This window comes from Mobula birostris, chromosome 1 (genome assembly GCF_030028105.1).
Source record: "Mobula birostris isolate sMobBir1 chromosome 1, sMobBir1.hap1, whole genome shotgun sequence".
Lineage (NCBI taxonomy): Eukaryota > Metazoa > Chordata > Chondrichthyes > Myliobatiformes > Myliobatidae > Mobula > Mobula birostris.
Genome location: NC_092370.1, coordinates 62251710 through 62274564, shown reverse-complemented (window position 1 = coordinate 62274564; position 22855 = coordinate 62251710). Strand labels below are relative to the sequence as shown.

Sequence of the window (22855 nt, the reverse complement as noted above, 5' to 3'; positions counted from 1 at the left end):
CCAACCACTTCAAGGTTCAACATGCTGTGCATTCAGAGATGCTCCTCTGCACACCACCTTTGTAACACATCATTGTTTGAGTTATTGTGCCTTCCTGGCAGCTTGGACTAGTCCAGCTGTTCTCCTCTGACCTCTGTCAAGGTGTTTTTGCTTACAGAATTGCTGCTCACTGAATGTTTTTTGTTTTTCATACCACTCTCTATAAAATCTAGAGACTGTTATGCGTGAAAATCCCAGGAGATCAGCAGTTTGAGATATTCAGACCACCCCATCTAGCAGCAAAAATCATTCCATGGTCAAAGTCACTTGGATCACGTTTCTTCCCCATTCTGATATTTGGTTTGAACAGCAACTGACCTCTTGACCATGTTTTCAGGTTTATGTATTGAGTTGTTGCAACATATTTGGCTGATTAGATAATTACATTAATGAGCAGGTGTACAGCTGTACCTAATAAAGGGGCCACTGAGAGTATATTTTGTGATTGAGAAGGGTTTTAATGAAAGGAAGTTCTTAAATTTCAAATTGTAGGAATTGCCTAATCATTGATTTCAAAACTAATTGCACTTGGTTCCTTAGATTTTGTTTTTGTTCTGTTTTTCTCTCTCTGCTTTTAGACTTAACTGCTCAACCTGAGGATATATTGCTTCCTAATATTATTAAATTTAACAAGTACTGTACAAAACAATGACTGAACATATCCTTGTGGATCAATAATGAGTTCAGTCTTAGTTCAGCTATGGTGGTAAATTGAGATATGAATTGAGGTTTAGACCATCTGATATCACAGAACAGAAGAAGCAGCCTTGATTCCTGAGCTTAGTGTGAAGGCAGGGAAACTAAACTTGATGATGGATGTTTATTGATAAATACTTTGTTATCGATGCAAGTTATGCCCTTCAGGTGTATATTTGATTTGTACTGGCTGCGTAACTTTAATTGTACTTGAAGCTTTACCATACTGTTGTGATGATTTGCTGTTAAAATTGTACCTTTTTTTTAATCCTGGTTGGTTTATTGCATGACAAAAACCCAGGTGCTTCCTGAGGAACTTGGAACATAGAACACTGCAGCACAATACAAGCTTTTTGGGCCATGATTTGTGCCGATCTTTTAACCTACTCAAAGATCATTCTAATTCTCTCTCCACATAGTCCTCCACATTTCTTTCATTCATCTGCCTATCTCAGAGTCTCTCAAATACCCATAATGTACCTGCCTCTACCACCACCCCAGCAGCACATTCCATGCACCCATCACTCTGTGTAAAAAAAAAAACAAAACAAAAAAAAACGCACAAACCTACCTTTGACATACCCCTACGCTTTCCTCCATCACCTTAAAATTATGTGCTCTTTTGTTAACCATTTATGCCCTGGGGAAAAAGTCACTGGTTGTCCATTCTATCAATGCCTTTAATTATCTTATGCAATTCTAACCAGTCACTTCTCATCTTCTTTTGCACTAAGGAAAGAAGCCTGAGCTCGCACAATTTTTCTTTACTTTCCCCATAAAATAGTACAGTACAATATTGAAGAATATCCTTACATGATCTGCTTTTCTGAATTTAAAGCTTTCACATCCTTCCTATAATGAGGCGTCCAGAACCGAACACGATACTCCAAGTGTGATCTAACCAGAATTCTGAGAGCTGCAACATTACCTTGCTGCTTCCTCATCCAAATCATTTATAAAAATTACAAAGAGCAAGGATCCCATAACAGATCACTGCAGAACACCATCGAGCACCGACATTCAGACAAAATATGCTCCATCTACTACCATCCTCTGCCTTCTGTGGGTAAACCAATTCTGAATCCATCCAGCCAAGAGGCCATGCCTCCTGACTGAGCTTATCATGGGGAACCTTGTCAAATGCCTTACTAAAAGTCCATATAGACTACATCCACTGCTCTACCTTCAACAGGACCAGCCTAACCATTTCCTGAGGTGAACAGGAAGCTTAATCCACATGGAGGTTACTGCTAATTGCTAACAAGAGAAATTCCACATATGCTGCAAATCCGAACAACACACACAAAATGCTGAAGGAACTTAGCAGGCCAGGCAGCATCAATGGAAAAAGTACAGTTCACTTTTCGGTCCGAAATGTCGACTGTACTTTTTTCCATAGATGCTGTCTGGAATGCTGAGTTCCTTCAGCATTTTGTGTGTTATTCTACTAATTGCTAGCTGCTGTAAATCTTCAACTCCTGAGCACAGGGAGCAGTGATCTTGTCAAAGTTAAGAGAATTGGGAACAAGAATTAAAATAATGAAGAGCTTTTATTTCTATAATGCTCAGAACTTCATAACATCCCAGTGCTCCTTGAAGCCAACAGAATACTTCTGAAGTGTAATCACTGTTGTAATGTAGCCAATATAAATGCAGCCAGTTCCCACAAATAGCACTGTGATCATCACCAGATAATCTGTTCCAGTGATGTTGACTGAGGAGTGAATATTAGCCAGAATACTGGAAATAAATTTGCTTCCCATCTTTAAATTAGTGCTGAGGGATCTTCTATTTCAACCTGGGAGGGCAGACAGGATATTGGTTTCAATGCATTATCTAAGGGATAGCATCTGCAGCAGTGCAGCATTTCTTCAGTGGTGAATTGGGACATCAGCCTAGATTCTAGTGGTCAAGCCACTGGGATAGGACTTGTACCCTCCTTCTTCTGATTCAGAGACAGAAGTGCCATTTACTGAGCTACATCAGGGAACAAAAGTGAAATATATTTCTTCATACAATGTTGTAGTATCATATTGAAAAACACCTTTATTTGATCTGGGTTTTTTGGGGGGAATTTAGTTGAAGTATCATTTCCTTTTGTATTTATTATACATATGAGCATGCAAATATTTATTATACATATCAGCACCTTAAGTCTATTCCACCATTCAATAAAATCACAGTTGACCTAGCTGTAACATTAATTTTACTTTCCCATCTACCCCATTATATTTGTATCCCTGTGCTCATTGAGAATCCATTTACTTCTGCTTTAAAAATATTCAAAGCCTCTACTTTCTCTGACATTTGAAGAAAATTTTCAAAGATTTGTGACCTACTGAAAGAAAAAATATCGCCCTATCTTTGCCTTAAATTAACAACTGTTTATTTTTAAATAGTGACCTGTCCCTTTTCCTAGATTCGTCCACAAAAGCAAACACTCTCCTTGTCAAGCAGCCCCAGGATTTTACATTTCCAATAAATATTCACTACTCCACTGAACTTCGGAAGAAACAAACTTAACCCGTCCAGTCTTTCATCATGAAACAACCTGCTCATTCCAAGTATTAGTCAAGTAGACCTTCTCCGAATCACTTCAAATGCATTTACATCTTTCCAAAAATAAGGTGATCAATATTAAATATAATATTCTAGATTGTGGTGTCAACAGTGTCTTATGCAACTAAGGCATAATCTCTTCAAATTTGCATTCATTTCCTCCTATAGTATATGGTAATATTTTGTTAGCCTTCCTAATTACTCACTATTCCTGACAACCAGCCTTTTGAAAATCATGCACTAGGTCATCATGATACCCTGCATTTTAGAGCTTTGTAGTTTCCCACTACTAAAATAAATGGTTCCTTTCGGGTAATATAAAGGGTAATGTAATTCACAACCACCAACATTGAGTTGGGGTTCACTTTAAGAGAATGGTCGTGATGTAATGATGTGAACTTTTTTTACCTCGGTTTACATTCTATGTTTGGTTGACAATAAAGTGATTTGTTACAATTTCCCTTAAACTTAAAATGCCTCTGCCACTTTATTTGAGAAAACTTGCATCTTTTTATTTTTCCTGGTAAAATGGACATTTCCCATTTTCCCACTATGCACCATTTAAAGATGAAAAGATTAGTTGTATTTGTCACATGGACATCAAAACATACAGTGAAATGCATTATTTTGCATCAAATCAAATCAGCAAGGATTGTGCTGAGCAGCTTGTAAGTGTTGCAAAGCTTCTAGAGCCAACACAGCACACCCACAACTCACTAACCCTAACTGTACATCTTTGGAATGTGGGAGGAAACCAGAGCAACAGGAGGAAACCCACACTATCATGGGGAGAATGTGCTCAGGGGTGGGAATCAAACCCTGTGGAATCAAAAAATATTGTGGTATGCTACTCATTACATCTTTGCAGTCAAAGAAATTCTTTGATTGCCAAGAGATTCTTTGTCAACCAGAAAATTGTCAGTTTTCTGTTAGCCAGATAATTTTCTGTCCATGTCTTCTATTAACATGAGCTTTTATTTTCCACAATAAACTTTAATACAATACCTTAGCAAATGCTTTCTGGAAATCTACAGTAAGTGTAGTATATCTTCTGATACTCTGTTATCCAACATGTTTGTAACTTCTTTAAACAACTCCAATAAATTGGGCAAATATAATTTCCTTTTCACAAAACTCTGTTGATTTTGCCAGATTACCTTGACATTTTCTGGGTTATCTTCAAAAATGTCTTTAATAATGGCCTTCAACATTTTCTTTGGCTTGATATTAAGACAATTGACCTGTAGATTCCTGCTTTCTCTCTATAGATTACAGTTTAAGCATCGCATGCATATTTTGTGTTTGAGATTGGGAAAAATTGCTAAATACCTGCAAAGATTAAATATTAACACTGTTTTTATTTTTACCACTCAGGTACAAAAACAATGTGCCTGTTAATATCTACACTGACCCTGGGAAGTACGTCATTGATAGTAAATATGGCATTCATTCCTTGGAAATTAACAAGTGAGTCCTTTTCATTCTTCCATCTGAGCTCAATTTGTTTGAGTTAGAAGAAGAAATAATGTACTTAAGGAATCAGAACCACAACTACAATGTGACTCAGACATTAACGAAAGTGGAAATGAATTCTTTCACTGATGCTTCAGTTGTCGGATCTGTTACTTGCAGGTGTAGCACTTGTGTAAATGATTTATCGATATAGCATATTGCTTGATTAGGTGGTGTGGTAGCTCTTCTCACTACTTTGCCGAGGTAGCTCTTCTTTCTACTTTTGTCAGTTGCACATACCAAGGAAAAGTACACAAGAATATCCCATAGCAGTACTTTAAACCACAGATGTCATCAATATTTCACACATTTTGATTTAAGATGGTACAGTTAGGGAAATTGGGCAACTGTGAGTGATCTCCTCAATCAACGTGTAAAAAAATTAGACTGAAGACTGAATTAACAGGGGAAGGACAGCAAAGGAAGATGATTAAAAGATTGTGAATTGGAAATTGATTAAAAAAAATGGAACAATTATATTAAATGATAAGAAGGAAATGAATATAAAAAATCACGTTTTAAAACTGTAAAATTGAAAATAAATGTCAACTTTACAGTGTAATTGAAGAAGATTGTCACTAATATTTTCTACTAATTATATTTCTATAGCATGTTTAATCATACATATACAGTAGGTCATGAGTTAGTATATATCAGCAGTGAGGCAGATACAGAAATGTTATTGTCACAACTGCGATATGAATATCTTTTAGACCGGGGGTCTCAACTTGGGATCCACAGACCCCTTGATTAATGGTAGGGGTCTATAACATTTGTGTTAGTTGTTCATATAACCCTCACACAAAAGTTATTGACTTTCTGTATAAATAATTGTTTGTTTCAATATTAGCCATTATTTTGCCATCATTCCACTGTGAAACTGGTAAGTTTTATAAATAATGTAAATGTTAAGAATTTGCATCAAGAGAACAAATAGACAAAGCAAATGGAGTAATAATTTGTCGAATTAACTATAACAGTTAGGTTCACAACTAAAATAAAAATTGATCAAAGTTTATTATCCAGACCGTTCATGTTCAAGTTTATTGTCATTCAACTGTATAGATGAATACCATCAAGCGAAACAATGTTCCTCCAGACTAAGGTGCACAACACAGTATATATAACTCAATTTCAAAGTAAATTTGCTATCAAAGTATATAGGTGTCACCATATACAACCCTGAAATTTGTTTCCTTGTGGGCATGCACAGTAAATCCAAGAAACATAATAGAATCAGTGAAAAAAAACACCTAATAAGAGAGACAACCAACCAGTGTGCAAACGGCAACAAACTGTGCAATTACAAAAGAAAAATAAGTAAATACATACATATTAATGAGAACCTGAGATGAAGAGTCTTTGAAAGTGAGTCCTTAGTTTGTGGGAACTGTTCGGTGATTGGGTGAGTGAAGTTATCCCCTCTGGCTCAAGAACCTGATGGATGAGGGGTAACAAATGTTGCTGAACCTGGTGGTGTGGGTCCTGAGGCTCTTATACCACCTTCCCAATGGCATTAGTGAGAAGAGAGCATGACCTGGGTGATGGGGGTCCTTGACGATGGATGCTGCTTTCCTGTGATAGCGCCCTGTGCAGATATGCCCAATGGTGGGGAGAGTTTTACCTGTGATGGACTGGGCCCTATCAACTATTTTTTGTAGGATTTTCCATTCAAGGCATTGGTGTTTTCATACTGGACTTTGATGCAATCAGTCAATATACTATCCAGTACATAACTATAGAAGTTTGTCAAAGTTTTAGATGTCAAACAGAATCTTCACAAACTACTCAGGAAGTACAGGCACTGCCATACTTTGTTCATAATTGCACTTGTGTGCTGGGCCCAAGATACATCCTCCAAAATAATAACTCTGAGGAATTTAAAGTTGCTAACCCTCTTCACCTCTGATACCCCATTGCGGAATGGTTCATGGACCTTCGGTTTCCTCCTCCTCCTGAGGTCAATCATTAGCTCCTTCGTCTTGCTTACGTTAAGTGAGAGATTGTTGTTGTGGGACAACTCAGCCAGATTTTCAGACTGTTGCCTATATGTTGATTCATGACCACCTTTGATTTGGCCAATGACAGTGGTGTTGTTAGCAAACTTAAATATGGCATTAGTGCAGTATTTAATCTCAGTCTTAAGTATAAAGTGAGTAGAGCAGGGTGCTAAGCACACAGCCCTGTGGTGCACCTGTGCTAATGGAGATTGTGGAAGAGTTGTTGTTACCAATCTGAAGTGACTGGCAAGTGAGGAAATCAAGGGTCCAATTCCTCAAGGAGGTATTGAGGCTGAGGCCTTGTAGCTTATTGATTAGTATTGAGGGGATGATGGTTTTGAATGCTGAGCTGTAGTCCATCTTTGCAGTCCAGATGTTCAAGTGCTGAGTGAAGAGCCAATGAAATGGTATCTGCTTCGGACCTGGTGTGCCAGTAGGCAAACTGGAGTGGATCCATCCCATTTCTCAGAAAAGAATTGAATATGTTTCATCACCAACCTCTCAAAGCACTTAATCAATGGAAATAAGTGCTATTGGACAATGGTCATTGAGGCAGGTTACCGCGTTCTTCTTAGGCACTGGTATAATTGAAGCCTGCTTGAAGCAGGTGGGTATCTCAGACTGCTGAAGTGAGATAAATCTTTCTTCTGCATTGATCCACTCAGCAATCTTCACAATCCTTTGTCGGGACTTGCAGTCAGATGCCTTGCAGTTCTTCTACCTAATTGTTGTCTCATTTGAATTTTTCAGACTAAACTAAAAGAGACATTAATTCAACTTTAGTTTAGTCCTCTAAGAAATTATGGCCAATTACAAATACAGCTTAGAAAATTATAACTATGCATTGACATCAGTAAATACAACAATAACTGATTAACGTTGATTATTTTAACTGAAGTTTTATTTCCTTTATTATTTCCTTTCCTTCGACTAAAGCAGAAATTAAGGCATTGTGTCTTTGTTTGTAAAGATAACTGAGATTTTTTTGTTTTTTGTCTTTGTACTTGATTTTCATCTTCTGTTGGTATTAAAACTATATTTGGTAAAGATTAATAACCATTATCGAGACTTGAAATAAATAAATATTTGGACAATTAAAAAAATAGAAGATGACATTGGGCTGAGCAGATCATTTCATAAGTGAGTTACAATAGAAAAAAGGGGTAAATTTTAAAAAGAATGAAATTTAAGAAGTTACTCTCAATGTTTTAATAGAAATATCACAAGTCTTGAGCATATTTCAGTGTCCAATATTCAGCCATTTAATTTATATAGGCAATGGTATACCCTCAACTCCCATGTTTCTAATTAAATTTGCTGAATAATCATGTCCAAATATATATTTTTTTAACATAAGTCAATTGAGTACATATGTGTTGCCATAATTCTTAAATTGGTACCAAATTTAATGCCAACTGCTATTCGGAAAGAAAATATTTAATTCTGTAAAAAGCAGCATTTGCGTATTACGGATCACATAATAAAGGGACCAGATCTTGTTCGTATGGACCCCCAGTCCAAAACTGTCACCTGTCATCAATATTTGTCTGAGCTTGATGCAGAAGACCAACCTTGTTGGCCTCTAAGTGTACTGGACTCCCACTGTGTGGCCTGGCAGCATCAAAGACTTCATTGCACCTCTGAAATCCTACTTTAAACCTCCTTGAAATCTTTGACAATGGGCAAACCTTCAACTGAAATAAATATCTAATGGTAAAAGAAATAAACAATTAAATATGAAAAACAATACCTAAAAGTCCTTCCGTAATTAAAAGCTAATCATTTTTAAAAAAAACATTCCAATCCTCTATCTAAAGCCCTGTGATCCCTATTGAAATCAATGGAGCCATGGATCTTTGATAACATGATGATCATCAATGCTGTAGGTCTAATTTAAAACAGAATCCAAGAAGTGATTATTCCATTGCAAATGCAGAGCAATCTGATAAAATGAGACTTTGCCATTGTATTCCACATAGAATCCTGGAATGGAGTGAACTGGTAAATTCAGTGTTTGCCAAAAAAAAATCTGAGTCGATACAAGTGGAATGTTTAATTCAAATGTTATTTCAAATATCAATGTTATGAATACTACAACTTCAAGCAAAATGAACAACTACCATGTTCAGTTCTTATTGTAAATTGGTGTTGTCAGAATTTGAGTTCTGGTTATAGTAATTGCTATTTGGAATGTTATTCTTTAACTTATTATTAATGTTCTTTTGAACTGTCATCGATCACTGACATAAAACTTTGGGGGCAAAGAAGGCAAATATCTGAATGACCTCAATTCCATCTCATGCATAACAACTATATGCAAAGGTGTATATGTAGCACTTTGAATGGTGGAACAAATTTTAATCAGAGCAAATGCAGCATGTTAAGATTTTTTTTAAATGATCCCTCATCAAATAAATATATTAGCGGATTCTCCAATATTTGGTGACTGCCTACTGCTGGAAAATTGTACGAAGCAGTGACAATTGTGAGACAGATTCTGAATATTCTAGAGTTATCATTTGAACTTGAAGGATTTCCAATATTAAAGTTCATGTACTTCGGTTGGGACATCTCACTTAATTAGAACTGCTAAGCTAGCATCATTCAGCCATATGGCATACAAATCTATTATCACCAGTTTATAAATAGCTGAACACTGCATCAAAACTATAGAACTGTCCAGTTTGCCTAATCATATGTGCTCCTTTAGAAATGCTTGTTTAGCTATAAAATTATTGCAGTGAAATATGTTCATAGATTTTCAGTTTTACTTTTTCTTTCTGCAGTGCATTATTTTCAAATTTCATCTCTTGAAATATGCCATTTTATTGTGTTTATTCCACAACTAACTTGCATGTATAAATTCTGATGTACCTTTGAAATGCAAGTACTGCCATGATGAAAGGAAGCACAACATCGAATTTGCAGAATAATCCTCTTTCATAATGTTAATTGAGGAAAATTTCTGGTTGTGATACTAGGACAACCCCTTTCTGTACTTCAGATAGTGCTTTAGATTCCTTTGATTGATGTGAAAAGACTTAAAAAGCCTAGGTTTAATGTTTCATCTGAAAGATGGCATCTCTGACATTATATCTTTCCCATAGCACTTTTAGTCTAGATTATGTACTAGTATCTCAATGGAGAGATCAGCATACTACACTAACCTAATGCTATCTCCCAAAAAACAGTATTAATGCAAGTACAATTCTCAATTTTATTACCTCATTCAATTTTACATCACATTTTCTTTCCCTGCTATTTTATGCAGTGCAGACACTATAGTTTCTCCTATATAATTGACTCTTGCTATTTCAAATGTTCTACAGTTAGTTTCAATGATAAGCTCAAAAGTTCTGTGACAAGCAAATACAAAACCTATGCAACCAGCAGGATCAACATTGGTACAAAAATGAGAAATTCTGAATTGACTAACTAGTGCCCAGAAGAATAAAGTGGGATCTTATTTTATATGGCAAGGGCTTCATTTGGGAGGGGCTACCTACAATCATCATGTCAACATTGATGAAATTGTGGAATTGGTGACTGGCTAAAAAGGAAAATGTATTGAGGAAGTTACTGTGATTAATCACTACACTGCCAGGACAAACCAGGAACCATGGTTCACTGCAGAGGCTTGTGCACTGCTAAAGGATCAGGGCACAGTTTTCAGATCAGGGGATAGGATGATTCGAAGACCAACAAGAGCCGTGCTCTCCTGCACCATCAGGAAGGCAAAGAGAGAATGCCACAGAAAATTCACTGACAACTTTGTTACACCAGGGACAAGTTGCACAGTTTGAAATGTATACAAATCATGGCAGATTACAAGTCCACCCTGCGTGTCAACGACAGTGACATCTCCCTTCCTGATAGGCTGATTGGCTTCTGTGCATGATTTGATGCAATGAATGATGTGACATTGAGGAAAGCTCCCTCTCTCCCTGAGGAACAGGCACCCTGTCAGGCCACAGCTGAGGTGAGAAGGATCCTAGCCAGGGTAAATCCCGCCACAAAGCTACTGGCCGGATAACATATGCAGTCTGGTGCTGAGGGATTGTGCGGCCCAGTGACCAAAGACCTTAACAGACATCTTTAATATCTCCTGTCAACTGTCTACCGAACCTGCAGGCTTCAAGGCAGCCACCATCATTCCAATGCCCAAGGGTGCGATGGTAATTGGCCTAAATGATTACCATCCAGTGCCACTGACTTCAACAATCATGAAGTCCTTTGAGTAGCTGGTAATTGATTTTATAAAGTCCCACCTTCCAGTTGCATTGGCCCCTTTCCAGTTCACCTACTGCTCAAATTAGTTCACTGATCCTCCATCCTGTCCCAACTATAAAACAATGCCTCATAAGCCAGCATGTTATTCATCAGCAAACAACAGGAATTCTGCAGATGCTGGAAATTCAAGCAACACACATCAAAGTTGCTGGTGAACGCAGCAGGCCAGGCAGCATCTGTAGGAAGAGGTGCAGTCGACGTTTCAGGCCAAGACCCTTCGTAAGGGCTAACTGAAGGAAGAGTGAGTAAGGGATTTGAAAGTTGGAGGGGGAGGGGGAGATCCAAAATGCTAGGAGAAGACAGGAGGGGGAGGGATGGAGCCAAGAGCTGGACAGGTGAAAGGCAAAAGGGGATACGAAAGGATCATGGGACAGGAGGTCCGGGAAGAAAGACAAGTTGGGGGGGGGGGGACCCAGAGGATGGGCAAGAGGTATATTCAGAGGGACAGAGGGAGAAAAAGGAGAGTGAGAGAAAGAATGTGTGCATAAAAATAAGTAACAGATGGGGTACGAGGGGGAGGTGGGGCCTTAGCGGAAGTTAGAGAAGTCGATGTTCATGCCATCAGGTTGGAGGCTACCCAGACGGAATATAAGGTGTTGTTCCTCCAACCTGAGTGTGGCTTCATCTTTACAGTAGAGGAGGCCATGGATAGACATGTCAGAATGGGAATGGGATGTGGAATTAAAATGTGTGGCCACTGGGAGATCCTGCTTTCTCTGGCGGACAGAGCGTAGATGTTCAGCAAAGCGGTCTCCCAGTCTGTGTCGGGTCTCGCCAATATATAAAAGGCCACATCAGGAGTACCGGACGCAGTATATCACCCCAGTCGACTCACAGGTGAAGTGTTCCCTCACCTGGAAGGACTGTTTGGTACCCTGAATGGTGGTAAGGGAGGAAGTGTAAGGGCATGTGTAGCACTTGTTCCGCTTACACGGATAAGTGCCAGGAGGGAGATCAGTGGGGAGGGATGGGGGGGACGAATGGACAAGCGAGTTGCGTAGGGAGCAATCCCTGCGGAATGCAGAGAGAGGGGGGTGGGAAAGATGTGCTTAGTAGTGAGATCCCGTTGGAGGTGGCAGAAGTTACGGAGAATAATATGTTGGACCCGGAGGCTGGTGGGGTGATAGGTGAGGACCAGGGGAACCCTATTCCTAGTGGGGTGGCGGGAGGATGGAGTGAGAGCAGATGTACGTGAAATGGAGGAGATGCATTTAAGAGCAGAGTTGATAGTAGAGGAAGGGAAGCCCCTTTCTTTAAAAAAGGAAGACATCTCCCTCGTCCTAGAATGAAAAGCCTCATCCTGAGAGCAGATGCGGTGACTTCTCTAACTTCCGCTAAGGCCCCACCTCCCCCTCGTACCCCATCTGTTACTTATTTTTATGCACACATTCTTTCTCTCACTCTCCTTTTTCTCCCTCTGTCCCTCTGAATATACCTCTTGCCCATCCTCTGGGTCCCCCTCCCCCGCCTTGTCTTTTTTCCCCGGACCTCCTGTCCCATGATCCTCTCGTATCCCCTTTTGCCTATCACCTGTCCAGCTCTTGGCTCTATCCCTCCCCCTCCTGTCTTCTCCTATCATTTTGGATCTCCCCCTCCCCCTCCAACTTTCAAATCCCTTACTCACTCTTCCTTCAGTTAGTCCTGATGAAGGGTCTTGGCCTGAAATGTCGACTGCACCTCTTCCTACAGATGCTGCCTGGCCTGCTGCGTTCACCAGCAACTTTGATGTGTGTTGCTTGTTATTCATCAGCTTCAACTTGGCATTTAACAAGATTTTCTTCAGAGGCTGTGGGAAACAGTCCTCATTGGACTCAAAACCCCTCTCTGTAACTGAATCTTAGACTTCTTGATGGAAAAGTCACAGACAGTCCAAGTTGGAAGCAATGTCTCAAGCTTCATCACACTGTCCCCCAGAGCTGTGTGTTCAGCCCACTGCTGACACACGACTGCACTGCCAGATCCAGCCCATGCTCAAGTTTGCATCATCAAGTTCTCTGATGATACTACAGTGGTTGGCCTCATCAGCAGCAATAATGAGTTGGCATACAGAGAGGAGGTAGGGAGGCTTGTCAAATGGTGTGAGAATGACAATCTGAGTCTCAATGTGAGAAGATAAAAGAGATGGATACGGATTTGAGGAAGGTGCAGGTTGACCACTTTCCATTGCACATCGATGGCTCTGCTTAGGAGAGAGTGAAGAGCACAAATCTGCTTGGTGTACACATAATGGACAATCTAACCTAGACCTACAACATCTCCTCATTAGTCAAGAAGGTACATCAGCTTCTACACTTTCTAAGGAGAGTGAGATGCACAAGGCTCCCCCCCCCACCCCCCCCCCCCCCGATTCTAACAACTTCCTGCAGAAGAACCATCGAGAGTGTCCTGTCTGGATACATTATTGGAAGCTTTAATGCATCAGGCTACAAGCCCCTACAGAGGATGATTAAAAACTGCTGAGAGGACTACTGGGGTCTCCTTCCCCTTCTATTGTGAAATACTGTATACAAAGGGGCCAAAGCATTGTTGAGGATCCCAACCACCCATCCCACAATCTCCTTGATCACACTATCATCAGAAAGGAGGTTTTAGCAACATCAGGACTAGGACTGTCATACTGGGTAAAATCTTCTTGCCTCAGGCTGTGAGACTAATGAATCCCCTGCCACCATTGAGATCTCGTCATGAGGAGAGTGAGCTGTTTACTGTTTACCTGTGCAGCACACTACAGGCATTTTGAATTGTATTTGATTAATTTAATCATAGTAGCATTTATTTATGTGTTGTGTGTGATGTATATATTTTATGTGGGTGCACAGTGGTCTGGAGGAATGTTGTTTCATTTGGTTGTATTTATTTAATGAGACAGTATGGAATAGGCCCTTCAAGCCGTGCTGGCCAGCTCCCCCTGATTTAACCCTAGCCTAATATGGGGACGATCAACATTGACCAATTAACCTGCTAACCAGTAGATCTTTGGAATGTGGGAGGAAACAAGCACCAAGAAAAAACATGTACATTTCACAGGGAAGATTTAAAGACTCCTTACAGATAACAATGGAATTGAACTCCAATGCCCTGAACTGTAATAGCATCTGGTGCTAATCAACTACGCTACAATCGCGTCCCATACATATATGCACAGTCAGATGATAATAAACTTAAACTTCCCTGATATCATCACTAAGAGGAAGATGATCATGAAATGCTAAGTTGTAATGTTCCTGATATTTTCACAGCTAACAGCGATTAAACAAAAAAAACAACAATTAAACATCAAAAATAAGATGTACCAATTGAGGCAGAAAGAGTACCACATTAGGATTCCATGGCAGATAAAATTAATGAAAGACTAGGCGGTAGCTGCTCCAACAATGAACCAGTTTCTTTGAGAGAAGACAAACTAGGACAATATTAAACAATTGAAAAAGCTAATTGTATATTGTATAACAAATATAGTTTTCTTGTTTTTTGTATCTAATTTTGCCATCTGGTTCCATTTCAGTTGTAACTTTGATGATACTGCCCAATATCATGCTTCTGCCATGAATGCCAAGGGAGAACTTTCAGCTTATGCATCAGTTGTGGTGAAGAGTATGTCCATGCAAATAACTTTTTAATGTTACCCATTTCAGTGACTTGTGTTATTTTTGGTGGAATGCATCAATAGACATCCTTCTGTTTCCTATTTGCTTCAGGGTTCAAGGCTGAACATGATGATTTCTCATTCCATCCGGGAAGATATGGAGTTCCTTCCTGTACGTACCACTTTTATCAGTGTAGTCAGCTTATATAGATACCACTGCTGGATAAACTAATTTTTACTCTACTAATTGATTGCAAAATAACATTGATCTATATTTTAAATCATATGTAGATAATTCTATGATTTGTAATTTGTAGAGTTTAAAATCAGAAACCTGACATTACACTAATTAACATTCCATGATGTAACATTTTCCCTCTTTTCAGCATTCTTGAGATCTGCACCAGTGGTTCTCAACCATTCTCTGTTTGTGGCCCAATTGTGACTTTCATTTACTTCTGTGGCCCCCAGCTTTTAGAGTCTCCATTAGTTACTAAGGTTTTTTTGTTGGGGGGGGGGATCAACTGTACTAATTATTCCAATATACAGTCAATATTTGTTTTAACAGGTTATAGGTATTGTATGTTAAATATAATGTTACAAGTGTATATGAAAAACAAAACTACTTTGAAGCCCTGAAAAGGATACTTTATTTATAATATATAAAATATCCTTCCAACCAGAAACAATAAAGCACTTAATATCGTTACTTGGGTATTTAGTGAGATCCTGGCAGCTGACACAAACTAGCAAGTTTTTTGAATATCTGGTTGCAACTTGGTTAAAGATAACTAAATTACATTTATTCATTTCTTTTTTATTTATATATTTTAGTAATTTAAAAAATCAAAACAGGAAACTTGTGGCCCATTCAGAAGCTCCTGTGGCTCCCCGATTCTTGTTTTTTACTTGTTTTTTACTACAAAAACTGGCATGGTCCACATTGAGAACCACTGAAATAGAACTTCCTTTGATCTCATTAAAAGTAATAAACTGTAGCCAGTTGATAATTGATTCTGATTAAGTGACACTAGATTTCATCTGATTTGATAAATTAACCAGGTAGATAGAATATCACAGGTACTACAACGTCTGCAAATGCTGGAAATCCAAAGCAATACACATAAAATACTGGGTGCTGGTCGGGCAGGATCTATGAAATGAATAATCAGTTGACATTGGGACGAGACCCTCCTTCAGGACCAAAAAGATGTTCCCCATCCTTTTCAGACCTGAAGTACAGTGTTGGCCCGAAATGTCATCTGATTATTCATTTCCATAGATGCTGCCTGACTTGCTGAGTTTCTCCAGCATTCTGTGTGTGTTGCTTTGTAATATCACAAAAATGATATTCTTGGAAACTTTACATATTGTAATACAACAGTGGTTCAGTTTAAATCAAATCTGCAAAGAGCATTATTTTTGCTTTAATAAATACAATAGTAAGCAACAAAGAATCAGTGATGATGATCTAAATAATATGACCACGTATTCTCCAGATATAAACAAAATAATATTGTTAAAGAGTTAATGATCAGCATTTGAAAGGTCAAATATGTTAATGGGCTTTGTCTGATGGATTTTTAGTTTGTATTGCTCTAGAAAACCAGCTGTTTGCTACGGCATGCATGTCAGTCGCTTCTGCATGCACACAGTGCAGAGGCACCAAGTTTGGAACCATTGAGTTCAGGAGTGATTCCTAATTGTACTGAGTTGAGAAACCACAAAACTTCCTTCCAGGCTATCCAGCTTTATGTCAGCCAGAAGTGGCCCATCAAATACTGTCCCATTCATTTGAATGTGATTGCCAATTTCATTTTCATTATAAGAAGCAGTAAATAATTCATGTTTGCTTGAATTTTAAATGCCTCTAGCATTTTTTTGTTTGGAATACAGGGAAATAGGAGTAGGAATAGCTACCTGGCCCCTCAAATCTGTCCATCCATTCAATCTGGTCATGGCTGATCCGCCCCAGGCCTTAACTTTTGAAAATGAACTTGCCAAAAGTGTATTTAAATCCTCAATCCAGCTTTTATTCTTCCACAGTTCATGTCGCTTAGATGTCTTTATTATTTTTGGGATCTGAGATAGTTATTTCCCTAATCTGATTATTCAGAACATAGAAGGAACAAAACTAAACTGAAAATATTTTTCAGATGTTGATAAATCCAGCATTACATAGCAGTACTTTCTGTTTTTATATGAGACTTTTTCAAGGCTTAATAGAGTTAGATCTTAAGTTAGCATGATCAACTGGGTTTCATTTGTTTTTATAGTCTCTTTTATGGTATCTGAATCTGCAGTACTTTTTGTATTATGTTGACAAAACCAGTCAAAATAAGTTTTCTAAAATTTATTTCACCTGATAGGTATGTTAGCAGTCTGACTTCTTATCAGGGCCATATAGTTAGGCAGATTCTTGTTAAATGTGTTCATTGTTGCTGTCCCTGACTATTGTGAAATTACTGCAGTAATGGTCAAAAGCTGCATGAATATAAAATAGTTATTTCATACTGAACAAACCTGTAACTTCCTGTTACCCATTTGCAACTCTTCCCTTGGGCTACCAGAGGTCAAGTCAGGGGATATTTACCCTTTGCAGCAAATTACAATTTGCTCAATACTTGTAAAGGCTACGCTCGGGAAATATTTGCAGGGGTCACTAGTGGGAGCATGAAAATGAATGGAAGCAACACACAGAAAAGTTGCTGGTGAACGCAGCAGGCCAGGCAGCATCTCTAGGAAGAGGTACAGTCGATGTTTCGGGCCGAGACCCTTCGTCAGGACTAATTGAAAGAACAGCTAGTAAGAGATTTGAAAGTGGGAGGGGGAGATCCGAAATGATAGGAGAAGACAGGAGGGGGAGGGATGGAGTCAAGAGCTGGACAGTTGATTGGCAAAAGGGATATGAGAGGATCATGGGACAGTATTTATATACACATATTCTTTTTCTCTCTCTCCTTTTTCTCCCTCTGTCCCTCTCACTATACCCCTTGCCCATCCTCTGGGTTTTTTCCCTCCTCCCCCTTTTCGTTCTCCCTGGGCCTCCTGTCCCATGATCCTCTCATATCCCTTTTGCCAATCAACTGTCCAGCTTTTGGCTCCATTCCTCCCCCCCCCCGTCTTCTCCTATCATTTTGGATCTCCCCGTTCCCCCTCCCACTTTCAAATCTCCTAATAGCTCAGTTAGTCCTGACGAAGAGTCTCAGCCCAAAACGTCAACTGTACCTCTTCCTAGAGATGCTGCCTGGCCTGCTGCGTTCACCAGCAACTTTGATGTGTGTTGCTTGAAATTCCAGCATCTGCAGATCAACTGGTGTTTGCGTTTTTAAATGAATGGAAGGTTCTGAATATTATATACTTTTCTAAACAGATGACTACTTCCCTGGGGATTCTCACGTGAAGTTTGATGTGCATATTGTTGAAAAGTTCGGTGTGTCATTTGGTACGGAAGGAGAGACGATGAGTTTGGGCTGCGCTGTCATTGTTCACCCCAGTCTAAAGCGATTTCAGCCAGAGATCCAGTGGTGGCGTGATGGTAAGTGTCCTTTCTGTGCTGGAGAAATCATTATGACACCATATTTACCAAGAAATTAAACTGAAAACAAAAACAAAAATATTCCTTAATTATCTCCCAATTTTCCTGGCATGTTGTTCAAAAGCATTCATCAAACCTCCCTAACCTTCTCCCTATCGTTCTCCAACCAGCCCTAGTTCTCTAACACTTATAACAAAAGCTAAATCTGTGAATTTAGATGATATGACACAGTGTGGTGCCTTGTCACAAAGACCAATGCTGGAAAATGGTTAACTAGATATCAGCCAAGATACTGGGTGATAGTGGCTGCTATTGATAGCCTTTTGCTGTCGTGACTCTGAAATCTGCAACTCACAGCCACTATGTGGGTAAGATCAACTGATCAAATTCCAGTCAGCGGTCGAGTGCATGATGTTGCTTTTGGATGAGCACGTTAAAGAGACATGATTTATATTTGTGCATTCTTAATGTTCTATTTGATAATTATAAGTGCCAGTGTCCTTGCTGGCAATTCCCCTGCAAGCAGACAATATAGATTTGGGATTTTCCTACCTTAACTTTCAATATTTTATACTTTAGATTTCATTTTAACCACATTGACAGTGATAAGCATGCCTAGTAAACATAAGACATTGTTGGAATTGTGGCCTCACTGTCTTGCTGTCTGCGCCTGTCCTATGCTTATTTTCTATCTTTTATATTTCTTTACTAGGTATTCAGTTACATCCTTCCAAATGGGTTCAGATGCACTGGAGTGGTGAACATGCCACACTAACTCTTACTCACTTAAACAAAGAGGATGAAGGGCTGTACACAATGCGTGTGCTGACAAAGTCTGGTTATGAACTCCATAGTGCCTATGTGTTTGTGAGAGGTATGTATGTGCAACGTTCCATTATATTAGCTCGTGTATGTCTAGGGGAAACCCCGCCCAGCACCTGCTTCAACACTCCCCTCAGGGTCAGTCGCCGCCCGAATCAATCACAAACATCAATCATCAGCCAGCACACCCAGTAAATTTTAACACATACACTTTATAGATATTACTAATTCTATGACATTAATATGCATTTGATACAGAGAGGAAAGTAATGGAAAAAAAAAGGCGCCAACACTTATCAAAGTCCAAGTTCTTCGCGCGCTACTGTTGGAGCTCAATTTGACGTCAGACGACCACCCGAATTCCGTCGACTCACGGCTCGGGACCACCCTGAGTGATCGACCGGAGCCTCTCCGCACGTCTGCCGTCCTCCTCGTCTCTCCTCCGACTCCCCGCCAAAACTCAGTCCACAGTCATATCATACAGCATGGCATCCGAAAACAAAACGATACATAACCACCCATTGGCTAATAGAACCTTGTTATCTCATTTTAAAGTAAAACAAACTGTTAGCGCAAACTCTCTGCAGCATTAAAACACAACAAAGCCGCATTCCCCAGATTAACATAACAAAATCGCCATTTTAAATGTAACAAAAGAAAGACCCCGTACATATGTAAATAAACTTTCAGATCCAGTATTAACAAAATTCTCAGACAATATCTCTGCATAGCTTCTCCCATTATGATACCCACTCAGCATCCATCCTTCAAAAAGGTATCTTCAAATAACATGGGTGTTTTCTGATTATCAATCCTCCTCTACCACCATCCCAATATCACTCTTTGAGTAATTAATCACCAGCATAAGTACAATAAACATAGTTCAGCAGTGATCGTGGTTGTATAGGTAGTTTTCTTCCTATTGGTACTCTCCCAGTTCAGTATAAACACATCTAGGTGGGGAAAATCAACTACAACTCAGTTTCTTTTAAACAAGTTTTAAAAAGTTTATTAACATCCAACCAAATGCAATGAAAACAATATAAATAGAAACTTTACAAATGACATATGATGTTGAGTGAAATTACCAAAGGTATGTATAAAATATTACAAGTTGTTGAGCTCTGGTGTGACTGCTGTATTCTGTTCTTGAGAGCATTTGCACTCGTAACAATAACTACTGTTCTTTCTGCACGTATGCTGAAAAATGTTGTAGTTCCCTTGCAAACTCCCAATATTAGTTTACACAGAACTCGTATGGAAGCCAATCAGAATTTTTGGTATATAATTCCCCACAATTTTTTTTTTGTTTCTTGCTGAGCTTTTTGCTTGTAATCCAATAATCACACCTTTAATAATTTGATTTTCGCAACCTTCCTTTTGTTTTTATCATTGTGTTTGTACAACTTCTTGTGATGACAAAAACTTTTGAGTATATCAGTAGTTGAATGGCTGTTAATAAATATCTTGCTTGATACTCACATTTGCCAAAATTTGTTGAGGATCAAACCAGACAACAATGGAGCCATCCTGCTACTTGACTTGTTACTTTAATGACAAGATCACATAGCAAAGTTCCAGAGGAAAATAACATTGCCTTTGCACAAGCAAATATCTCAGTATTTCCTTTCCAGTTTATAGTAAATTTAAAATGTTCAGCAATGAATTGAATTCCCCATGATGTCTTGAGAAAGGAATTGCTTGCAATTTTTGGTCATTTTCACATTCACCACGAGTGCTATCTTCTTGCTGAAGGCATATGTCTGCAATTGGAGATACTCTAATCTGATGGAGAACCATGCCATAACAGTTATGCTTATAACCACTGAATAGACTTCAAGAATCTGCTAAACCCATTGTCGCATGGGTTACCAACACAGAATGGAACCCAGTATATCTGTAAAAATGACAGTCATTTGAAAAAAAATATAATGAACTGGCCACGAGTTCAAAACCAGCCAATAATGTTGCTGTAACTGGGCAGATGAAGTGACTGGTAGTGTGAAAGAGTCTGCAGTGTGGATAGGAGTAAGGGAATGCATTAATTGCTGGTATCTTCTGTATAAACTATTGATTTGCTTTGCCCTTTACTTGACATTGACCTGTTGATTGTTATATTGCTGCACATCCAGGAACTAGGAAAGATATTGCAGGTTGAGAAGTGGCAAGCTGATATGGATAAAATAATTAGAAGCTTGTGTCTACTTTACAGATAGTGATGCGGAGGTTGCTGGAGCCCCAACTGCTCCCTTAGATGTCTCCTGTTTGGACGCCAATAAGGATTATGTCATTGTCAGCTGGAAACAGCCAGCAGTTGATGGCGGAAGCCCGATCTTTGGGTACTTTGTTGACAGGTGAGTAGTAAAAATCGACAACTGAGCCGTTATAAATTTGCTTATAAATTTATTTTCTAATTAAGTCAAGTTATGCCAAAACATTAAATTTAAACAGAATCTGTTGGAATTACTCAAAGATCTGTAAAGAGAAAAACAGTTAACATTTTGAATAAGTGACATTTTAAGGTCCACAATTCATAAGACATGCCGAAGTTTGGGTTACCGGAGAAAGAATACTAGTACTATCAATTAGATTTGTATATTGGTTTATTATTGTCACATGCACAGTGGAAAAACTTGCATGCATACAGTCTGTACATATCAATTCATTACAACAGTGTATTGAGGTAAATAAAACAACAGAATGCAGAATAACGTGTTACGCTATGGAGCAAGAGCAGCGAGTAAGGTCACGACAAGGCAGATTATGAGGTGAAGAGCCCATCTTATTGATCAGGGAACCATGCAATATTCTTATAACAGCATGATAGAAAATGTCCTTGAGCCTGGTGGTATGTACTTTCAGGCTTTTATACCTTCCGTCCAATGGAGGGAGTGGGCAAGTACACCATGAGTAAGTGGTCAGATCAGCCATGATTTTACTGAATGGCAGAGCAGGCTTGACAGGCCAGATGGCCTACTTCTGCTCCTTTTCTTATTCCTTTTATAATATAGTACCAGATAATTTTAACATAGTACAAACTGCAGGATTAGCAGTAGAAAATTACATTGAGTTTCAAACAAAATGTACCTTACACAAAAGAGTGTCTTAATTCAAAGTATTAGAGGAGGACTTAGAGCAGAAAATAATATTTGGTTAAATTTTCTTTTAATTGAACTGCTTAAAAAGCACTCCCTTGACTCTGTGGTTAAGAAGGCATACAGTGCATTGGCCTTCATGAACCGTAAGATTGAGTTTAAGAGCCGAGAGGTAATGTTGCAGCTGTATAGGGCCCTGGTCCGACCCCACTTGGAGTACTGTGCTCAATTCTGGTCGCCTCAATACGGGAAGGAGGTGGAAACCATAAGAAGGGTGCAGAGGAGATTTCAAGGATGCTGCCTGGATTGGGGAGCATGCTTTATGAGAATAGGTTGAGCGAACTTGGCCTTTTCTCCTTAGAGCGACGGAAGATGAGAGGTGACCTGCTAAAGGTGTACAAGACAATGAGAGGCATTAATTGTGCAGTCAGAGGCTTTTTCCCAGGGCTGAAATGGCTAGCACGAGATGGCATAGTTTTAAGGTGCTTGGAAGTAGGTACAGGGGAGATGTCGGGGTAAGTTTTTTTAAATGCAGAAAGTGGTGAGTGCGTGGAATGGGCTGCCGGCGGCGCTGGTGGATGCAGTCTTTTAAGAGACTCCTGGATAGCTACATGGAGCTTAGAAATATAGAGAGCTATGGGTAAGCCTAGGTAGTTCTACAGTAAGGACATGTTCGGCACAGCTTTGTGGGCTTTCTATGTTTTCCTGTTTTTTATCA

General features: G+C 39.1%; 1 protein-coding gene across 4 annotated transcripts in view; it reads left to right on the top strand.

Annotated features, from left to right (window-relative positions):
• The window catches only part of myom1b (myomesin 1b), a 182338-nt gene that overhangs the window by 27329 nt on the left and 132154 nt on the right, over positions 1–22855 (top strand). For all 4 annotated transcript variants that reach the window (XM_072255947.1, XM_072255938.1, XM_072255956.1 and 1 more), the window contains 6 exons: positions 4669–4761; positions 14602–14690; positions 14795–14854; positions 18056–18220; positions 18933–19094; positions 21255–21396. In XM_072255947.1, coding sequence (XP_072112048.1) covers positions 4669–4761; positions 14602–14690; positions 14795–14854; positions 18056–18220; positions 18933–19094; positions 21255–21396 — 711 coding nt within the window. The remainder of the gene's footprint in view (positions 1–4668; positions 4762–14601; positions 14691–14794; positions 14855–18055; positions 18221–18932; positions 19095–21254; positions 21397–22855) is intronic.